Here is a 21,242-nt window from a genome sequence, read left to right on the forward strand (position 1 = left end):
GGGGGTAACGTCGCTACGCTTTTACAAAAGTGAATTGGAAACGCTGAATTTACCAAACGTACCAAAAGTAGGATATTAACAGTCTCAAAATCCTAATTACAGACTCGGTCGACAATTTCTGGCAATTACAAATAGCGCTATTTCAGGTCACACCACCCATACTCATGCTAGTAACATACTTTATTCCTGGCAATTACAAATAGCACTATTCCAGGGTCAGCTCACACCACCCACCATAAGCATACTATTAATGTACTTAGTCCTACTTTATACTGCTTCTTATGCGGATGTTGTCAACCGTATTAAAGCCCGACGCCCTCTCACCATTGGTTGGGCAATTAGAGACTCTACAGTTGCGTGTCTTCGTCACCACATGTTGTCATCAATCTACAGGAAGTACCTTTAGAAAATCAACAAGCAGATGAAAAGTTCATTAGGATGGGTGTTCGTTTAGAAGTGTTTCGGGTGAGATGTTGTTTTAGATAACTGGGGTGTTGGTAATAGTAAGCATACCTAAAGTAGGGTGGCTGTGTATATTTTGTTTTCACCTGATGAAAGTAAAGGGTATGAGGTACAGTAGTATTGCCTCAGTCGTAAAGTTTCTCCAGAACCAACATTTAACCTTGATTAACAGGATGCAATTTATTGCAAGTTTTTAAACTCGCAGTCTGTAGCTTGAAAACTGGTCTGAAACTTGAATGATGCATGGCAGGGCACGAAGGTTCTGTTTAGTGTCGTTAGCCTTTGACCCTCGCCTCAGAATAAATAAGAACATTTGTTGTGATCGTACCTACCAGTATGTTAGCGCCAGAGTTGAACAAAGTCCCATATTAAGGGACAGGTTTTAAATGTTGCTATTACCGTTGTAGAAGTTTGTTAGAATAAGCAAGTTTTGCATTAGTTTGCATTTTTCGAAGGCTATGAAGTTTGAAGCTCCAGTATCTGTCATTACTTACTGACTTCAGTCATCAGTGATTTACCAGAAAACTCACATTATTTTTGAGGGGCAGACCAAAAACATGAGGACAAAGTCTTTGCGATCTGCAAAGTTTTGGATAGTTAGCTAACACATAGTTTCATAGTTTAGTACTAGACTATCTGCCCTGGGGCATTTATAAGAATAGCCATAGTGATGTGGCTTTCGCCACCCCATGTAATGGTACAAAAGTGTACAGAATAGATATAGAATACCTGTGGCGCCTAGTTTGCAGTCATCTGCGAACTTTGTCAGCCACAACCCTTCCATGTTTGCTTTCACATCTGAGAAATAAATGCCGAACAAGAGGGGTCCCAGGACAGAACCCTGTGGGACACCACTTGTGACTGGCTTTGAGTCTCACATGGCTCCAGCGATTCTGACTTTATGGGTTCTGTCTTTATGGGTTCTGTCCTTTAGCCAGTTTGCAACCCATCTTGTGATGTATGGATTTACATTTAAGCTGTTGAGCTTGTCTATGATGCCTGAGTGGGGTATTGTGTCGAAGGCTTTAGCCAGGTCCAGGTAGGCAGTATGGACTGCCTTGCCCTTATCAATGGCTCTAGAGACTGTTTCGAAAAAGTTGACCAGGTTCAAAAGGCAGGATCTGCCCTTTACAAAGCCGAACTGGGTGGGATCAAGTGTCTGTAGGTCCCCAATGTCTCTCTTTATGAGTTCCATAATGATTCTTTCCATAGCTGTGCAGACCAGGCTGGTTAAGCTTATGGGGCGGTAGTTACCAGGGTCTGTAGAGGTGCCTTCTTTATGGAGTGGGACCACTGTTGCTGTACGCCAGTGTTCAGGTACATATCCTGTAGTAAGGCTAAGGTTAAATAGCATTTTTACGTGCAGGTTTAGCTCCTCTTGGAGTTCACGTAGCACGCAACCCGGGATACCGTCAGGTCCCATTGATGCTGTGTTTTTAGCTTTGCTGAGGGCGGCTCTCACCTGGACATGTGAGATGACAGGAAGGTTACATTCAGCTGGGATAAGTATTTCTTCTTTTGGGGGTGAGGGAGGTGAGAAGTTTGCACTGAACCTGTCTGCCAGAATGTTGGCAATATCTGTGGGTTCAGTGTATTTTTTGTCGTTGTGAACTAACTGAGCATATCTGAGGGTTTCCGCCCAGGTTTTTAACATAGCTGAAGAAGGCCTTGCGGTTTTCTTTAGTGTCCTTAGCGATTTTTCTCTCAAAGTTGGCCTTGGATGTTTTTATGAGAGAATGTAGCTTTCTACTAGTGCTGATCAGAGATGCCTTCCCTTTATAGGATTTTGCTCTGTCGTGCAGTAGCTTCCTTCTTTTGTTATACAATTTGTTTACGGCTGGGGTCCACCAGACAGGGCGCCTGCCCTTGGTGGAGAGGGTCTTGGTTTTATTTGGGATTGCATGATCCATGCATTCTTGGAGATGTCCGTAAAAAGCATTTGTGAAGGATTCAGCATTGTGGGATGTGGTTTCCACTGGCCCATAAGCTTTCAGTTCTTAGTAGTACTTCCCATATTGCTTACTGACATTTTTAAAAATGCTCAGTCTTGTATGCAGATGTCCAAGTTTCCAATTCGATAGTCATAATTCATTTTTGTAAGTTGTTTAATTGTATATTGTGATTGATCACTGCAGATGTATCCTTTTTATTCAGTAGGCTTTTACGTAACGTGAACCAGTTCAGGCAGTGGAGAATTTCAAACCGTGACTCATCCATGTATAAATACAGGTGTTCTTTTGGAGTTGTCTTCCTGTTTGTTTTAAATTGTATTTCTTGTTTAATACAACAACGTTTGTTACATAAAATATGTAGCTTTGAACATTTTTTGTGGTAAACTGTGAAACAAATGTATGAACCAATAATGGCAGAAGTTGTTGTTGTGTCTTTCGGCTTTTCCCGGTTAGGGGTCGCCACAGCGGAACTCCGGTCCGCTAATGATTGGCAGTAGATTTTTACGTGCTGGCTTGCCGGGCCTAACGCACAACCTTCAATGAAGGAACGCCCGTTCACGCATGTCGCCACACAGAAGACGCTCTAACTGAGAGTCGAATGGGCAACGTTTAACTGTGAGGCGACAACGCTACCGCAGCACCACCACCATACCAGTTTCAAAACATTTCAACCATAAAAGGCCATTCAAACTGCTGTCATTAGAGTCCACTAGTGTCTGTACTCCTCAATTATGGCCACAGTAAAATATTCCACATGCTTTACACAAATGCACACTAGCATACCTCTCAACCTGGAAACATCAAAAATCTGGACAAGGCCCATGAAAAATAGGTACAAATCCGTACACTAATTAACATCTAATTTACATACATAATTATGTAACCCCACCCACTCCAATGGAATTGTGGGACACCAACTTTCAAATGTAACTGAAGAACGGGCAACCAAAATATGGCACCAGAGTCCCCCTGCAGCCATTCCAATGTCCCATTACCTGACTAGTTCACCCCAATTACTAGTGTGTGCATACTGCTTTACTTCTACAACGATTATTTGGATTTTATTTTTACAGCACTGACTGCACAACAATGCACAAACACTACTAGACAGCTGGTAAAAGCAATACTGTCTTACAATGAAAACAGTTGGCATTAAAACTTGTCTGCCCTTGAAACTCACATTCATTGAAACAGCATTGAAACCCACACACACAACATCCAAAGAAAATGCATCCGGCCAGTGCACCAAATGCAAATGCTCGACTGTTAGCATTCTTCAACTAATGACACACAATGCATTTTAACCTGAAAGGCCAGTTAAATTTCAGGTGAGCTTCACATATTGGCCTGCATTACTTTGCACATTATCATAAGACTTCTAATAGCACTATCAGAGGACCTTCCACAACCCTTCTAATACACAAGTACAGCATATAGATCAATGGATGTTCAACTGTAAAATAACTAAAATGTTCTTGTGTAATGAGACCAGTAATATGCATGTCAAATATAAAGAAATGTACTCGATCTATTAAACCTTTAATATGATGTTTGTATAACAACCATGTAGAAGTATTTTCATCACTCAATAGATAAGACCTTTGTTGTAAATAGAAGAACTGTTATCCATCACAACAATACTACCCCTTTATCGGTTGAGCGAATCTCCAAATAAGATGTTTCAAGCAAGTCCCTCAAAGCTTCTTGTTATTTAGAGGTCAAATTTATAAAACAAAGTCCTATGTTTAGCAGGTAGGGCAGTATGGATTTCATATTCACATAAATTAACGGCTGTTTTAAAACTGCTGTGACGACCCCTAACCGGGAAAAGCCGAAAGATACAACAAGAACATATCAGCCGTTACTCACTGGGACATCTTTTAATCATTATCTGTACACACACACACACACACACACACACACATATACATACACTCACTCACTCACTCACTCACTCACTCACTCACTCACTCACTCACTCACTCACTCACTCACTCTCTTCCCTTGTTAAGTGCACTTACTACTTGCTTGATTCCATGAGTGCAACTCACGACCTGAGCTGCTGCTTCCCCAATACAATACTACTTGATATTCAGAAATCCATTCCAAATGCCGTGCTCATAATAAATACAACGATGCAGCTAGAAATCCAAATACTCAGCTGCTGCTTCCCCAATGATAATTCTGCCCCTAAATCCACAACGAGCAAGTAAATAAACTACTTCCCCAACTAAATTGTTTCCCGCTCGCAAATCCAAAAGAGCAAGTAATCCAAATGAGCCGGAAATGATGACGTGAGCTGCAGGAGCTCCATTCTGACTGGCTGACAGGCCTGGCAGAGCTGACGTCATCACGCACGTGATGGCGTCAGCTCCGACAGCACGATATCTGAAAAAGTAAGAAAACCAAAAGAAAAAAATCGGAAATGAAGGGGTGCTACTCTGGAATCGTGGCACCCCTTCATTTGGACCCCAAAACTCGGTAAAAACCGAGTAATTCGGTATGGTTGAGAGGTATGCACACTACTCCTACAAAGACAGATTAATGACTTTTTAACTTGATATCAACTCAGCAGGGTCAGCCATTTTATCCACAGATATCCCCTAAACCCAGAAATTATAGTCTGTGTCAAAAAATAATTACAATAATAATGGCAAAAGTAACATATTTCAAATTGGTTTCACAAAAATACAGAATAGCCCAAACATTCCAACTTAATAAACATACACACACTGTTCCTGCAAAGCATACCTCTTGACTATCTATAGCTTTTCACAGAATGTCTAGACTTTTCCCTTATATTTTTGGTCTGTCCCACATAAATTTTGTGTTTTCTAATAAACCATAGCAGATTGAAGTCATTAAATAATAACAAACCTTTGAGTTTCAGACTTCATATCTGACAAAAAATACATGCTAAAGAAAAACAAATATTCTAACAATTTTCTAAGTTTATAAGAGCAGTAGTTAAAATCTGTCCCTGATTTTGGGATTTTGTCCCACTATTTCAGTTGTTTTTGTACAGATTTCTTGTATTCATAGTTAAAATATTCACAGTAAACTCACAGACTTCATGTTGTTCAGTTTATTCATAGCTAAATAGTAACCACACTGTTAACAGTCAACAAATCAAGGAAAGCAAGGATCACACATCATCAAAGGACGTGGCTCATATGATGATATTCCTGTTTACTATAATCCATTTCTTTCATTTACATTATAACTGCTGGGTTCTTAAGTATTTATTGGCTTGCAGTCCAGAGACCCATTGAGTAGCCTCGCCCAAATTTCCAGTTACCCCAAGATGCTGTCTTGGTGAAATGATTTTAAGGCCAAACGGTAGGCAGATGAGGACTGAGGGAATCAAACCCTATACCACAGCTCACAGCCTTAGCTCTCTGCACCATTTGCCAGACTAAAGTAAGAAGGGAAGGGAAGCATTCAAACACCACATACTTGACAAAGTAAACAGCAGCTTAACCCATTATGCTAATTCGTAAGTTATAAGAAGGTCAGGACCCAAGCACTTGTACAGAGATAAACACAAAAGTGACCATAATTTGCAGCTTGTTCAAAGTAGCATATTAAGCAAATTAAGTTGAAAGGGTTCAAACACTGTACTTTTGACTACAGGAAGCGGTGCACTAATATCGTATGGCCTTAAGTGCCAGAGAACTCCAAATCACCTAAAACGTTAACAGAATGAGTTGTTGTATGGGTTTGCATTTTCTGAGCAATAAAAACTATGAAAATGTAATGACCATCATTAATGACTGACTGTAAGCCTCAGTAATTTACCAGAAAAAGAATCTAACCAGGGACAGGGAATAAATACGATGCAAAATCAGAGATGTTTTTGTAAAATTGGAGACAGATGAGAGCAAATTACTCTCATTCACTTAAAATGTTAACAAAACAGCAAGGTTTTGCATCATCATACATTTTGTGAACCATGAACCACAGTATAAGGACAAAATGATTGACTTCAACAATTGGCTAAGCTTCTGGTGTCATTCAAAGAGGATCCAGTATCTGTCTGCCTGGGAAGACATGATCGACAAACCACGATGCTTTGCCAGAGGTGGTCTATACCTGTCACCTCAGGTTACTGGCTCAAGCTCTTGCCACTCCTATAATGCCTTTTTTTAGGCAAGGGTCAAAGGACAAAAACCACCACTATAACAGATACAAGCATGCAAAATCTGAAGGTAATGCTACTCAATGCTAGAAGTCTAAACCTCAAAGCACTCCTAAAAATGGAGAACATTGATATCTATGCAGTAACTGAGACCTGGTTCAAAGCTCCAGAGAGCACCCCTGCAATACCAGGCTATAACTCTTACCATACTTTTCGGCCACAAAACCAAGACTGAAATACTAAAGGTGGAGGAGTGAACATATTCACCAAGGATATTCACACCTCCAGGCTAGTTGCCCAGCACAATGCATCTGAAATTCTCCAGGTGCAACTAACACTAGGTAAGACTGCAATCAAAATTGTAGCTTGCTACAGATCCCCCCACCATGCCCCAAGATTCTCACTACAACATACTGGAAAATATTAAGATACAACCAAACGCCCTAATACTGGGACTGGGTGATTTCAACTACCCTGCCATTAACTGGGAAAACTACTCTGGTACCAACACCTTTTCCCAACGGTTCTTGGAATTCATAAATTCCAACGCCCTGGATCAACTAATCCATTGTCCCACCAGGGGCTGCAATATCCTAGACCTGGTCATTACCAACATGGGAGATAGATGCTCCACACCAGTGGTCACCTCCTCATTGGTCAGGTCTAACCATAAGCTTTGTTAAGGGCAGATCCTGCCTCTTAAACCTGGTTGATTTCTTTGAAACAGTCACCAAGGCCATTGACGAGGGGAAGGTGGTCCACACAGCCTACCTGGACCTCGCAAAAGCCTTCGATACAATACCCCACTCGGGCATTTATAGATAAGCTCACCAGCTTAAATATAAACCCCTATGTCACTAGATGGGTTGCAAACTGGCTCAAGGACAGAACCCACATGGTTAGAATTGCTGGAGCCATGTCAGACTCCAAACCAGTTACAAGTGGCGTCCCACAAGGCTCAGTCCTGGGACCTCTCTTGTTCGGTATATATTTCTCTGAGGTACAGGCCAACACGAAAGGACTGTGGCTGACTAAGTTCGCAGATAACTGCAAACTGGGCGCCATAATCGACTCTCCAGCCGACACAAGCATCCTCCGAAAGGGCCTCATAGAAACAGACAACTGGTGCCAGAGCCATGGCCTCAAGCTAAACGCCAAAAAGTGTATAGTCATCCCTTTGGCAAAAACAGTGCTCACAAATTACCACATAGGTGGTAATCCATTAAGTACAGAAGAAGTAATTAGGGACCTGGGGACCCAAGTTGATAGCAATCTCTCATTTGACAACCACGTGGCCAAAGTGGTTAGAAAAACATTTTATATAGCCCACCTAATCATGAAGGGATTCACATCTAGATCAGGGGAGGTCATTGTGCCTCTTTACTCATCCCTCATCAGGCCCATAATTGAGTACAATGCTCCTTTCGGGATGTACCTTACCAGACACCTGCAGCAACTGGAAAGACCCCAAAAGTACCTCACCAAGAGGATCATAGGGCTCAAACAGATGCCATATGCTGCCCGGTTAAAGAAACTCCAGCTCTACTCAGTGGCATACCATCTGCTCAGAGGCGATCAGTGCCTGACGTATAAAGCCATGTCCAACCCGGAATTAATGGACATGCTGCACCTCAGAAAATCCAAATCCCATCGAGCTATGCGCTCGAGAGATGTGAACCTCAGCACTGAAATAAATGGGACATGCTGGAGGGACAGATTCATAACCCAGAGGCTCTCTTCACTCTGGAATAAAATCCAGGTCCAGGTTAGGCAGAGTCCCTCATTGACTCTCTTCAAGAGGAATCTTGATGAGTGGATGGGAGATCGTAGGTTTACCCCGGGTATCACTTCTGTGTCGCTGTTAGACAGAGGCACAGTATACTAACCTCGAAAAAGAACATAGCAAAATTAATTTAAAATGGGTGGCGAAAGCCAAACACACTCTGGCTAGGCTTATAAATGCCCTAGGGCAGATAACCTAGTATGAACCTATGAAACAAATCACCCTTGACATTCACATCCCACCCCCTCCCCCCAGAAAGGAAACCTCCTTAAAAAACTTCTCCAAAGCCAACTTCATGCTACTGAAGTCAGAAGTGACAAACTTCATGACACCCATGCAGACTGATCTGAAAGTTCGACTGCTGAATCCTACACTAAGGCACTGTATGAGCACATCCACTCGTGCATGAATCGTGCCATCCCAAATAGAACCAAGATGCTCTCCTCCAAAAAAAGGAAGCCAATCTAGTGGTCCCCTGCTATAAGCAAACTATACAACAGAAGGAAGAAACTGTTGCAGAAAAGCGGATAATCCCAGGATGCAAAAAACTCCCTCACCAGCCTCTGTAAGAAGCTGAGATCCCTCATAAAATCCTCAAAAGCTAGTTATGAAAATAAAATTGCCAAAGATTCCAAAGACGACCAGAAGGCATTCTATAGTTATGTCAAGAATCTAAATGGCAATGCTCAGATCTGCACTGAGCTACAACAGAATGGCATTAAATATACTGATGCTAAGGATATTGCCAATATCCTGGCAGATCGATTTAGTGCCAACTTCACCCCCCTCTCACTCCCTCAACAGCCAATCTCGGTACCAAAAAAATTGCCAAATTCCGGTAATCACGGCCACACAGGTAGAAACCACACTCTCCAAAGCTAAGAATACAGCATCCATGGGACCAGATGACATCTCGGGCTGTGTACTACATGAACTACAAAATGAACTGGCACCTCACCTAAGTGTCATGTTTAATCATAGCCTCACCTCAGGCTTCATGCCCACTGAGTGGAGCACAGCTACAGTTATCCCACTCCACAAGGGGGGATCCACCTTGGATCCTGGGAACTACTGTCCCATCAGTCTAATGAGCCTGATCTGCAAGGGCGTGGGACGCATTATCATGGAACTTGTAAACAAAGACATTGGCAACCTTCAAACACGGGACCCCACCCAGTTTGGGTTCGTGAAGGGACGATCTTGTCTCCTGAACCTGCTTGACTTCTTCGAATCAGTCTCCAGAGCTGTGGACGAGGGTAAGGCAGTCCACACAGCCTATCTGGACCTCACCAAGGCCTTCAAGCACCATCCCCCACTCTGGAATAATAGATAAACTTACTAAGCTGGGCAACATCACTCGATGGGTTACCAACTGGCTTACTGACAGAACCCAGACTGTAAAAGTAGCCAACTCTAAATCCAGCTCCAGACAAGTGGAGTACCTCAGGGTACAGTCCTGGGGCCACTCTTCTTTGGCATCTACTTCTCTGAAGTACAGGCCAACACTAAGGGACTCTAGCTAACAAAGTTCGCAGATGACTGCAAACTGGGAGCCATTATTGAATTCCCAAATGATGTGGATATTCTACAAAAGAGCCGTACAGAAACAGATGCCTGGTGCCAGAGCCATGGGCTCAAGCTTAATGCCAAGAAATGTGTAGTTACCCCCTTTGGAAAAAAACATGTACCCATGAATTACCACATAGGTGGCAGTACACTAAGCATTGAAAGTGTGATGAGAGACTTAGGGACACAGGTGGACAGTGGTCTCGCCTTCGATAACCACATTGCCACAACAGTCAGGAAATCCTTCTATGTGGCACACCTCATCACTAAGGGCTTTTCATTCAGAAAAAAGGAGGTCATTGTCCCACTGTACACATCCCTCATTAGACCCATTATAGAGTATAACACCCCATTTGGTATGTACCTCACAAGATATCTGCAAGAGATGGAAAGGCTGCAGAAATACCTCACTAAAAAAATCACAGGCCTAAAGCAGATGCCATATGTTGACCGTCTAAAAAAAACTCCAGCTATACTCTGTGGCATATCGTCTACTCCAAGGCGATCTCTGCTTAACATACAAGGCCATGTCAAACCCTGAGCTGTTGAACATGCTCCGCTTAAAGAAATCCCAATCCCTCAGAGCCACACGCTCCAGGGATCTAAACCTTGTTGTCACAATGAACAAAACATGCTGGTGGTATAGGCTCCTGACCCAGAGACTCCCCATACTCTGGCCCTCTTCAAAAGGAACCTCCTCCTCCCACAAAACACAAATACATGCGAGAGATGCAACTATACGGCCAAACTGGAGGCTGAGCTCTCTCAACATAGGTCTGGCAAGGCCAGACAGGAGGAGAAGGTAACCACACACACTATAGACCCAGTCTCACATAGTACCATCACAACCTCAAATCATACACATAAACACACAAAGACATACTCGGAGGCTCTGATCAAAAAATCTACCAAAACAGCAGAGGCCACCAAAGCAGACACCCAAACAACTACCACCTCAGAACACAACACCTGCAACACATAGACCACACAGTCAGAGTGTCAAGCAGTCACAGCCCATAAGGCCAAACACAATGCCAGACACACTAGTCATTGGTGACTCCATAGTCAGACACACTGACGTCCCACTCACCAGACTGAGTAAGGAGAAGGTCACAGTAAGCTGCCTGTCGGGTGCTAGAATCCGCCACATAACGCAAGCACTCAGGTCTCTCAACAGCAGGTACAAGTACGACTCAGTCATTGTCCACGCTGGTGTAAACGAGCTGAGACGTACCTCCTTGGACTACATGAAAAGAGACATTGAGGAGCTCTCTGATTATGTAGCCCAAGCAGGTATGACCCTGACCTTGAGCAGTATCCTACCTTCACCAAGAATGATGCCACAATACAGAGATAAGATGATCAGCTTTAACAATTGGCTTAAACTCTGGTGTCATTCAAAGGGGATCCAATGTCTGTCTGCCTGGGATGACATGCTGGACAAGCCACGCTGCTTCGCAAGGGACGGCTTGCACCTGTCACCCCTGGGATTCCGGATTTTGGCAAAGGCTCTTGCCACCCCCATAGTGCCTTTTTTAGGCAAGGCTCAAATTCTAAACCTACCACCCTAGAACACAATAAAGAAAAAAAACTAAGGGTAATGCTGCTCAATGCCAGAAGTCTCAACCTCAAGATGCACGCACTCGAGGCCCTTCTCAGTATGGAGAACATCGATGTCTGTGCTGCGACAGAAACCTGGTTCAAGGCTCCTGAGAGCACCCCAGCACTATCAGGTTTTACCTCGTATCATGCGTTCCGGCCCCAAAATCCGGACAATACCAAGAAAGGAGGGGGGGTATCCATATTCATCAAGGACACCCACACCTCAAGATTGGTGGCAACACACGATGCATCGGAGACCATCCAGGTGCAATTAACCATAGGCAAGACTGCTCTGCAATTTGTAGCATGTTACAGGCCACCCTCGCAAACTCAGGAACCTCGCATGGCTTTCCTGAAAACACTGGAGGGGATAACTGTATCTCCAAACACCATCATACTAGGTGACTTCAACTACCCTAATATAGACTGGGAACACTACTCAAGCCCAAACACTCTAGCCCAAAAGTTCCTGGAATTCATAAACTCAAATGCCATGGAACAACTAGTCACCATCCCCACAAGAGGAGAAAACATACTTGATCTCATCATCACGAACATGGGAGCACAATGTTCAACACCGGAAGTATACCCCTCACTGGTGAGATCAGATCACAAACTAATCTCGCTGGAGGTCCTCATCCCGCCCCCACCTGAAATAAAAAAGACCACAGTAAAGAACTTCTCGAAAGCCGACTTCACACTTCTAAAGACTAGTGTGGTCTCCTCTAAGGCCCCCGAGCCGGCGGTAAACAATACTCAAGCCGCTGAATCACTTACAAATGCCTTCTACCAGCACCTGCAGGGCTGTATGGATCAGGCAATCCCAAGCAAAACAAAGACTCTTTGTACCAAAGGCAAGCGTCCAGTCTGGTGGACCCCAGCCATAAACAAACTCTACAACAAAAGGAGGAAGCTACTACAAGATAGATCAAAATCCTTAAAAGGTAAGACACCGCTGATCACTATAAGTAAAAAGCTAAGAGCTCTCATCAAATCATCCAAAGCTAATTTTGAGAGAAAAATAGCTAAGGACTCAAAAGACAATCATAAGGCATTCTTTAGCTATGTTAGAAACCTGGGAGGAAACTCCCAGATATGCTCAGAATTAGTTCAAAATGATGTGAAGATTACTGATCCTACAGACATTGCCAACATACTGGCTGACAGGTTCAGTGCAAACTCCCAAAAGGAGAGATATCTATACCAAATGATTGTAGCCCCCCAAACATCTCTAATGCCCAGGTGAGAACTGCTCTCTCCAAGGCAAAAAACACAGCATCCATGGGACCTGATGGTGTCCCCGGCTGTGTGCTCCACGAACTCAACGAGGAATTAAACCCGCAGTTAGGACAGCTGTTTAATCTTAGTCTCACCTCCGGATACGTACCCAGGGAGTGGCGCACGGCGACTGCGGTCCCACTTTACAAAGGCGGTGCCTCCACCGACCCTGGAAATTACCGTCCCATTAGCTTGACAAGCCTTATCTGCAAAGCCATGGAAAGGATCATAATGGATCTCATAAATAAAGACATAGGGAATTTGCAGACTTTGGATCCAACCCAGTTTGGCTTTGTCAAAGGCAGATCATGCCTTTTAAACTTGGTTGACTTTTTCGAGACAGTCACCAAGGCCATTGATGAGGGAAAGGCAGTCCATACAGCCTACCTCGACCTGGCGAAGGCTTTCGATACAATACCCCACTCGGGTATCATTGAAAAACTCATCAGCTTAAATGTAAACCCATACATCACAAGATGGGTTGCAAACTGGCTGAGTGACAGAACCCACAGGGTCAGAGTTGCTGGCGCCATGTCAGACTCAAAGCCTGTCACAAGTGGTGTCCCACAGGGCTCAGTCCTGGGCCCACTCTTGTTTGGCATCTACTTTTCTGAAGTACAAGCAAACACAGGAGGGTTATGGCTGACAAAGTTTGCAGATGACTGCAAACTGGGCGAAGTCGAAAACACATCTGACACAGATATCCTTCAGAAGGGTCTCACAGAAACGGATAACTGGTGCCAGAGCCATGGCCTAAAGTTAAATGCCAAGAAATGCATAGTCATATCCTTCGGGAAAAACAAGGTTACCCCTAGCTACCATATAGGTGGCAATCCACTGAGCACAGAAGAAGTTATCAGAGACCTGGGGACCCAGGTTGACAGTAGCCTTTCATTCGACACTCATATTGCTAAAGTAGTTAGGAAGACCTTCTACATTGCCCACCTTATCATGAAGGGATTCGCATCTAGATCATGGGAGGTCATAGTCTCCCTATACTCATCACTCATCAGACCAATGATTGAGTACAATGCCCCATTCGGAATGTATCTGACCCGACACTTGCAGCAGCTGGAGAGGCCACAAAAGTTCCTCACCAAAAGGAATGCTGTCCGACTGAAAGAACTCCAGCTCTATTCAGTTGCCTACCGCTTGCTCAGAGGTGACCTGTGCCTGACATACAAGGCCATGTCAAACCCAGATTTGATGAACATGCTTCACCTCAAAAAATCTAGATCCCTCAGAGCCACAAGGGCGGGAGACTTAAACCTCGACACGGTTATTAATAGGACGTGCTGGAGGGATAGATTCATCACCCAAAGACTCCCTATGCTGTGGAACAAAATCCCGGTATATGTGAGGCAGAGCACCTCGCTGGCCTTGTTCAAGAGGAATCTTGACCAATGGATGGGAGATCGCAGATACACCCCAGGGATTACCTCAGTGTCACTGCTCGACAGAGGCACAGCAAAATAATGGGCATAGTTTCTCCAAACTAAAGGGGTGGCATAAGCCACAAAACTATGGGCTAGGCTTGTAAATGCCCTCGGGCAGATAGCCTAGTATGAACCTATGACTGGATGGGAGATAGGAAATTCGCCCCGGGGATCATGTCAGTTGCCCTGCTAGACAGGGGTCCAGGGAGCTAAATATTGTGGGAAGAAATATCCAGGGAAGTGTTATGGCTAGGTTTGTTTAGGCCCTAGGGCCGATAGCCTAGTACCAATCTATGAACCTATGAACAACTATGAAGCTAATTACTAGCATCACCGACTGACTGCACACCTTGGTGATTTTTAACTATCAGTGATTTATCAGCAGATAAAGAGGTGTGTGAATGTCTGGCAGTTGGTACAGAGGATTAAGGCTGTAAGCTCTTAATATGCTTCCTGTAGTGATGCATGGAGGGTTTGATTCTTTTTCTCCATTTGCCTGCTGTGTGAGTCTGAGAAAGTGACTTAACCAGACAGTACTCCTGGTGTTATAAACCTCATATAGAACTGTTTTATCAGTCTTCAGGCTAGGTAAGTAACAACATGTCTCCTAACTCACTCAGACACACTCTCTCTGTCTCTCTCTCTCTCTCTCACTTGTACAAGAGAGATATTTGCTATTCTCTAGATCGGTGCTCCAGCAAAAGTTTCTATTACTGTATTCTTCTGACCACGTATTACATGTCATCCCAGGTCTCATTCACTATGGCTCCATTTTATCAGCTCTGGTTGGTCTGTCTGTAAAACGTGTACTCTGTGTTCCCATGCTTAGTTTTGTGGTTGGTATGTGAAAAAGGTCTCACTTGAAGTTGTGAATGGAAAATTGTTTTATTAGCTTGGGCCTTTTGAAGCTCTGGGCCATGGGCTGCCAACCTTTTAGCTCCTATTATAATCTGCTACTGAATTCATTGTGCTACTATTTATAATTTTCTAACCGTGTACTGTCAAGGGTGACACTAATATTTAATTGACGTGTTAATGTACATCGTAGCTTGTATTATGTTGTACCAACGGAGCATTTCTCCCCGGGTCTGCGTTGAAAAAGCATTGTACACTCAGTTGGACTTCGCCAGTCAACAAATGAAAATAAATAATTAACCTTTGAAAAGTGCATCTACTTCATCACTTAATCTATCTAGGTGTTCAGGTGAACCTGGTGAAGTTTTCCTTTCCTTAAGAGGATTAAAACCAAAGTCTGGAATCTGGCAAGTATTCTCAATATGATTGAATGTTTATGAAAAGGACCATCACTGTAATAATCCATTAATGGCTGGGATGAAACCAGGCTGAAACATCAATCCTCCAACCAGGTCATCCCATTTGGTGCAGGACTGTAGCTGTGTGCCATGACCATTGGAGGACTCTTGACTGTAATGAGGAAATGCATAGTCATACAGGGTGTAGTAGACTTGCTTTGGATACTCTGGGAAGATCAGAAAGTGTTGGCGTGTTCTGTTCTTTCATCAGGTGCTTGAATTCATATTCCATTACTGCTGTGCAGGGAAGGGGAGTGGTACAGTCCTGAGGTAGTCATTTTGAATGAGATGTTGGAACAGAAGTCACATCTGTCTGAGATGTTAGCTGACTTGGTATGAATACCTCTGAGTTTCCAGTAAAAATGTACCATGTTCATTGGAAGAGTCCAGCTCAGCAGGATTGCCTGTGTTTTTTTTCTGCAGTTTTGAAGTCAATAGGTAATCCACTAACTTTAAGAGGCTTGTGGTAATTTCTCAATTTCATAATTTGAAAGAAATTTGTTCTTTTCTAACATTTCACATCATTTTGGTGACACTTGATTATATAATGTGGCAATTCATCTTCGTTTCCACAGAGTGTTGATGCAGGCTTCAGGTACCCCAAAGGTTATCACCTGAAGTATTTCATAGGTTCATAGGTTCATAGGTTCATACTAGGCTATCTGCCCGAGGGCATTTACAAGCCTAGCCCATAGTTTTGTGGCTTACGCCACCCCTTTAGTATGGGGAACTATACCCATTATTTTGCTGTGCCTTTGTTGAGCAGTGACACTGAGGTAATCCCTGGGGTATATCTGCGATCTCCCATCCATTGGTCAAGATTTCTCTTGAACAAGGCCAGCGAGGTGCTCTGCCTCACATATACCGGGATTTTATTCCACAGCATAGGGAGTCTTTGGGTGATGAATCTATCCCTCCAGCACGTCCTATTAATAGCCGTGTCGAGGTTTAAGTCTCCCGCCCTTGTGGCTCTGATGGATCTAGATTTTTTGAGGTGAAGCATATACATCAAATCTGGGTTTGACATGGCCTTGTATGTTTACTGCAGTTCTTACAGTTGTGCAAATCATGTCAGTTTTAACAAAAGGACTTTAGCTTGGGCAGCAAGGAATTTACAGCTTTTCCTAAGCAGATCAAACTTATAAATGCCCATCATAAAAAAAAAAAAGTGTGGATGGTAGCAGGAGTGAAACTTGAAGGTTTAAAATAATGGAAGTTAATTCAGGTGTCACACAGACTTTGCCATGGTGACTGAGATACCCAATCTGACTTGCTGAATGAGGTAACCTCTTATTCATAAGCCACTAAATAAACTAATTCCACCGCTCTTTTGGAGAATATTTGCTCAATGCCTTCTTGTCCTTCTAGTTTGTGTTTGATCTTATTTTCATTCACTTGTGTTGTGATCATTGTTAAAGTGAAAGCAATCAATTAATACTGGTGTGTGTGTGTGTGTGTGTGTGTGTGTGTGTGTGTGTGTGTGTGTGTGTGTGTGTATGTATGTATGTATGTGTATATATATATATATATATATGTGTGTGTGTATGTGTCTGTGTGCATGCATGTGTTTTTATTGTACACATGCATATGCACATTGATATTGAGTCATCATGGATGCGAAACAGTACTATATGTAGAGTTTTCTCTGTGATTGTACAGTCTCACGTCTATTAAACTGTGCGATGTATGGGGAGTTGTCAACCTCTACATGAAAAGGAACATGAGAGGCTTGCTTCCTGCAGAAATGCTTTACAGATAAGATTTTGTGCAGCTGATTAAGGGAAGATTTCAGTGTGAATGGTGAACTAGATGCCAGATTGAGGGCTGTTTTTCATTGAGTTGGCTTTTTTAAATTGCCTTTGAAGAAATGGGACTAAATGTAACTTTGACTACGTGCTTTAGCATTGTAAGATGAACATCTGTAGTTTTTGTCTTCTTGTTAAAAAATAAATACATGATGTATTATTTTCTAGGTTTAAAATAATCCCTGCAATTTTTGTTGCCCCTACTTATTAGTCTTTCTTCTTTTCTTAAAAGGTGAAAATATTGACTTCTTTAACCCCCCCTCCCCGCCTTGTGACATGTTGAAATGTAGCACAATGTACCTTTACCACCTGCTTGGTAGTTTTGCTGGTGTTGAGGAATAAATAGAATCTCTTGACCTAGATCATCTAGTTTTCTGCTAAATTGCTTTCACCACATGAGAATTGATAGTGATTGCTTTGGGGTATGTTTTCAAGTCTAATGGTTTCTCATGAAGTTGAAAAATTAAAAAAAAAAATTAAATGGTGACATCATTTCAAAAAAGTAAATCGAACTGCAGATTATAGCTTTGAACTATAGACCACTCTGACTCAAAAATTGACAAAACGTTTTCACTTTTGTCACTGTTATTTTATAATGTTCATCAGGATGCTGATAAATAATACAGACAATGTGAATGTGCTACCAGTCTCCATAGCCTCATAGATGATTACTAGGCTAACAACCCAAGGGGGGCCTTTTTAAGCCTAGCCATGTTCCCCATGAGGTTTTTATCATGTGCACTACAGGTAAGGTCTTGTGATGTGCATTACCTAGTAACATTAGCGGTATGTCTTTAAGAGCTACTAACAAAAAAGGCCATCTTTTTTGGGGGGTGGGTGATTGATTAACATAGCTTCTGCTTGCTTCCATAGTATAAGAATATGTAAACTGGGACTTTGCATTTCATGAACCTGGCAGGGAAGTCATTGTAGTCATAGTGTGATGTACAGTAATTATTGTATTCTCTGGGATGTTTTTGAACGCCTACAACTTTCCCCATTTTAGAAGGCAGGCGTAGTTAATACTCAGTGTACTGAGCACAGAGCATGCACTGTTCATTTGTAGTGTTAGGTTCTCTTTGTATGAGCTCCTGTATCTGAGTCTTTCTGCATGTGAAACGTGTTTCTTATCTTTCCCCTGAAAGTGCTCTCATAGTACAATGTGGCTAACTCTCTCCAGTCTGGGTGAGTCATGCTGACTGTTCATTCCCATCCCTCGCCATGCGGCTGTTTCATTTACCAGGCTGCTGCTTAAACCCAGGTCATCTGCAGTCAGGGTTGTAGCCCTCTGTTCCTCAGTGCTGGCATAGCCTCAGGTGGCCTTTCCCTTGTTTCCTTGGCATCTATGTTGAGCTGTCAACCAATGCCTCCTCAAGATAGACAGAAGTTTTGTGTTGGAGTGCTTGTCTCTGGAATTCACTTTTCAGACCTTGACAACTGATGCTTTCTGTTATGGTTGGGAAGCTTATCTACTAGAAATAAAAGTTCAGGAGGTGCCCTTTGAAAGTCTGATGGCAGCAGTTGTGGTCCTTAGAACAACTAATAATAGAGACACTAGATTATGTACTAATTTTGAGACTGTGGTATCTCTGAGTATTCATCTGTCCTGTGAGGTGCACTGCTGTCAGAATAGGTTTGCATAACTAGTGTGTGTGTGTGTGTGTGTGTTTTAAGTTTTGATATAGGAAGGGCTACACAAACAGAGTGCAGCAGTGAGTTTTGTAAATACTGCTTTCATTTTTGAACTATTGGGACTTTCATATTGGGTTGCACATTTCTGATAGAGAGCCAAGTTCAGGGCCTGTGGTGGTCTTCTTAGAGGAAGTGCCATGTTAAGTGTTAGAGATGTTGGTCATTGACCTAGTTTCATGGCTGACTAAACAATATCATTTTTGAACTATTGGGACTTTCATATTGGGTTGCACATTTCTGATAGAGAGCCAAGTTCAGGGCCTGTGGTGGTCTTCTTAGAGGAAGTGCCATGTTAAGTGTTAGAGATGTTGGTCATTGACCTAGTTTCATGGCTGACTAAACAATATTAAAACTAAGGAGTCTATAGGTTAAGATAAACAGTAAAACAGTGTGTTACCTCAATAAACGGGGAAAAACTTGGCCATCATTAAAGGCTTGTTATGATTATTTGGGAACAAGTTTTTTAAATAAATCCTTTTCCAGTAGTTTGTTCCAAGCAAAGAGAATACCTCAGCAGACAGTGTAAACAGACAGGCCTCAGAAAGTCATGAATGACAGCTGAAAAGAGACACTTTCCTCTGTTGACAAAGATGTAAAGTTATTCCAGAGTGGACCTTTTTGCCTCACATTGGCTTCCTGTGTTCTCTTTAGGTTTTCCCATGGGAAAGCAATGGTGACCAATACCTTTTCAGTCACCGAGGATTGTGCCTTAATGTATGCCATTCCTCCCATGCCTCTGATCATAAGATCGCTGTTAAACCTGTAAAGAAAGAGGACAGAATTCTTATAGCTCGGAACTGGCTCAGATAGCTTTGGCTGCTATATCTAGCTGAGATCTCAGGTAATCTGCCTTTGCACAAGAGACTTGTCATAACCTTAAGGTAATCTTGGGTAAATTGCAACTAGCTAGCCATCTGTTTTTTTTTTTTTCTGTGAAAGTTTTTGTGTATGTTTTATTCAAATTTTTATTACATTTTCCATGAAAAGTAAAAGACAACAAATAACAAACCATATTCTCATTCTAAGACAAATTATTAACAAAGTAAAAACTATTTACAATATATACATAGGCCTGAAGCAAAACTGCAGATCACAGTTAAATACACAAGTTCTTTAGTTGTTGTTTTTCTTTCGGCTTTTCCCGGTTAGGGGTCGCCACAGCAGAACTCTGGTCCGCTAATGATTGCAGTCGATTTTTTATGGTGCCGAGGTGCCAGCCCCACGCCCAGCCTTCAACAAAGGCACACCCATTCACGCATGTCTTTCGAATGCCACTCTACTGCGGGGAAGACATGAAGACTTGACACAGAAGGCACTCCAGCCGAGATTTGAACGGGAGAACCTCTTGCTGTGAGTATAAGTATCAATTCAGAAAGAGTTGTAGTCCATTTGTAAAGTCTCAATAGGTGCTAAAACTCTTGTCCAAGGATTATTAACAAATGTCTTTGGATATCTAAGTTCTTTGGTCTTAGTTTCTTTGATTGCCAGGTCTTTCACTGAAGACAAGAAATACCGAACGGTGGGTGGGCAGCTAGTTTTCTATCTTCTGGTAATGCATTTTTTGGCAATAGCAAATACTGACCATAGTAAATACAAATTATTCTTATTCAAAAAGTAACCTTCATTCACATTGAAAATAACTAATAATTTGGACAATAAAAAGGAATCTGTGAATAATGTTTTGAGAAAATGATCTATGCTGTTCCAATAACCATTTATGTCCCCAATCAGCTTTGGTATGTTCTGTGCATCTCTAGCAGGATACCTTGGAGCTATTATTGATTTTTAACTGTCTTATGGTGTCAGAAGTGCACTATGGAGATATTGCCAAGCAAATACTCCAGTAACGAGACCATGAAGTATGCTTCATGGATAACATTTTTTTGTTTTTCGTCGTGAGAAATTAAAAGAACAGCCTTTGAATATAAACTTTGATTTATACCTGTTTTATAAATGAATTACATGTTATATAATTTTGAGATAATGTTATTTGTATTGAGGCTATTATGTAAAATTTCACACATGCGAGTTATCATCTTTGGTCTTTCTTGATAAGATGAATTTTTAAGTATTATGCATAAAGATACTTTGTAGCATTAACCAGTTTTGAGGAAGCAAGTCATGCTCTTTTATAAGAAACTGAGGGTCTAAAACTTGTGTCATTTATGCATTGATACCAACATGTGTATTTTGAAGGAGCTATAAGACAGATTAT

General features: G+C 42.3%; 1 protein-coding gene across 1 annotated transcript in view; it reads left to right on the plus strand.

Annotated features, from left to right (window-relative positions):
* Window positions 1-330: 330 nt before the first annotated feature.
* LOC122805765 (protein PET100 homolog, mitochondrial) overlaps window positions 331-21,242 on the plus strand; it is a 273,886-nt gene continuing 252,974 nt past the window's right edge. Inside the window, exon 1 of the mRNA XM_044076036.1 lies at window positions 331-465. Coding sequence (XP_043931971.1) covers window positions 439-465 — 27 coding nt within the window. The 5' untranslated portion in view covers window positions 331-438. The remainder of the gene's footprint in view (window positions 466-21,242) is intronic.

The sequence above is a fragment of the Protopterus annectens genome, chromosome 1.part1 (assembly GCF_019279795.1).
Source record: "Protopterus annectens isolate FY-2018-M chromosome 1.part1, PAN1.0, whole genome shotgun sequence".
NCBI lineage: Eukaryota > Metazoa > Chordata > Ceratodontiformes > Protopteridae > Protopterus > Protopterus annectens.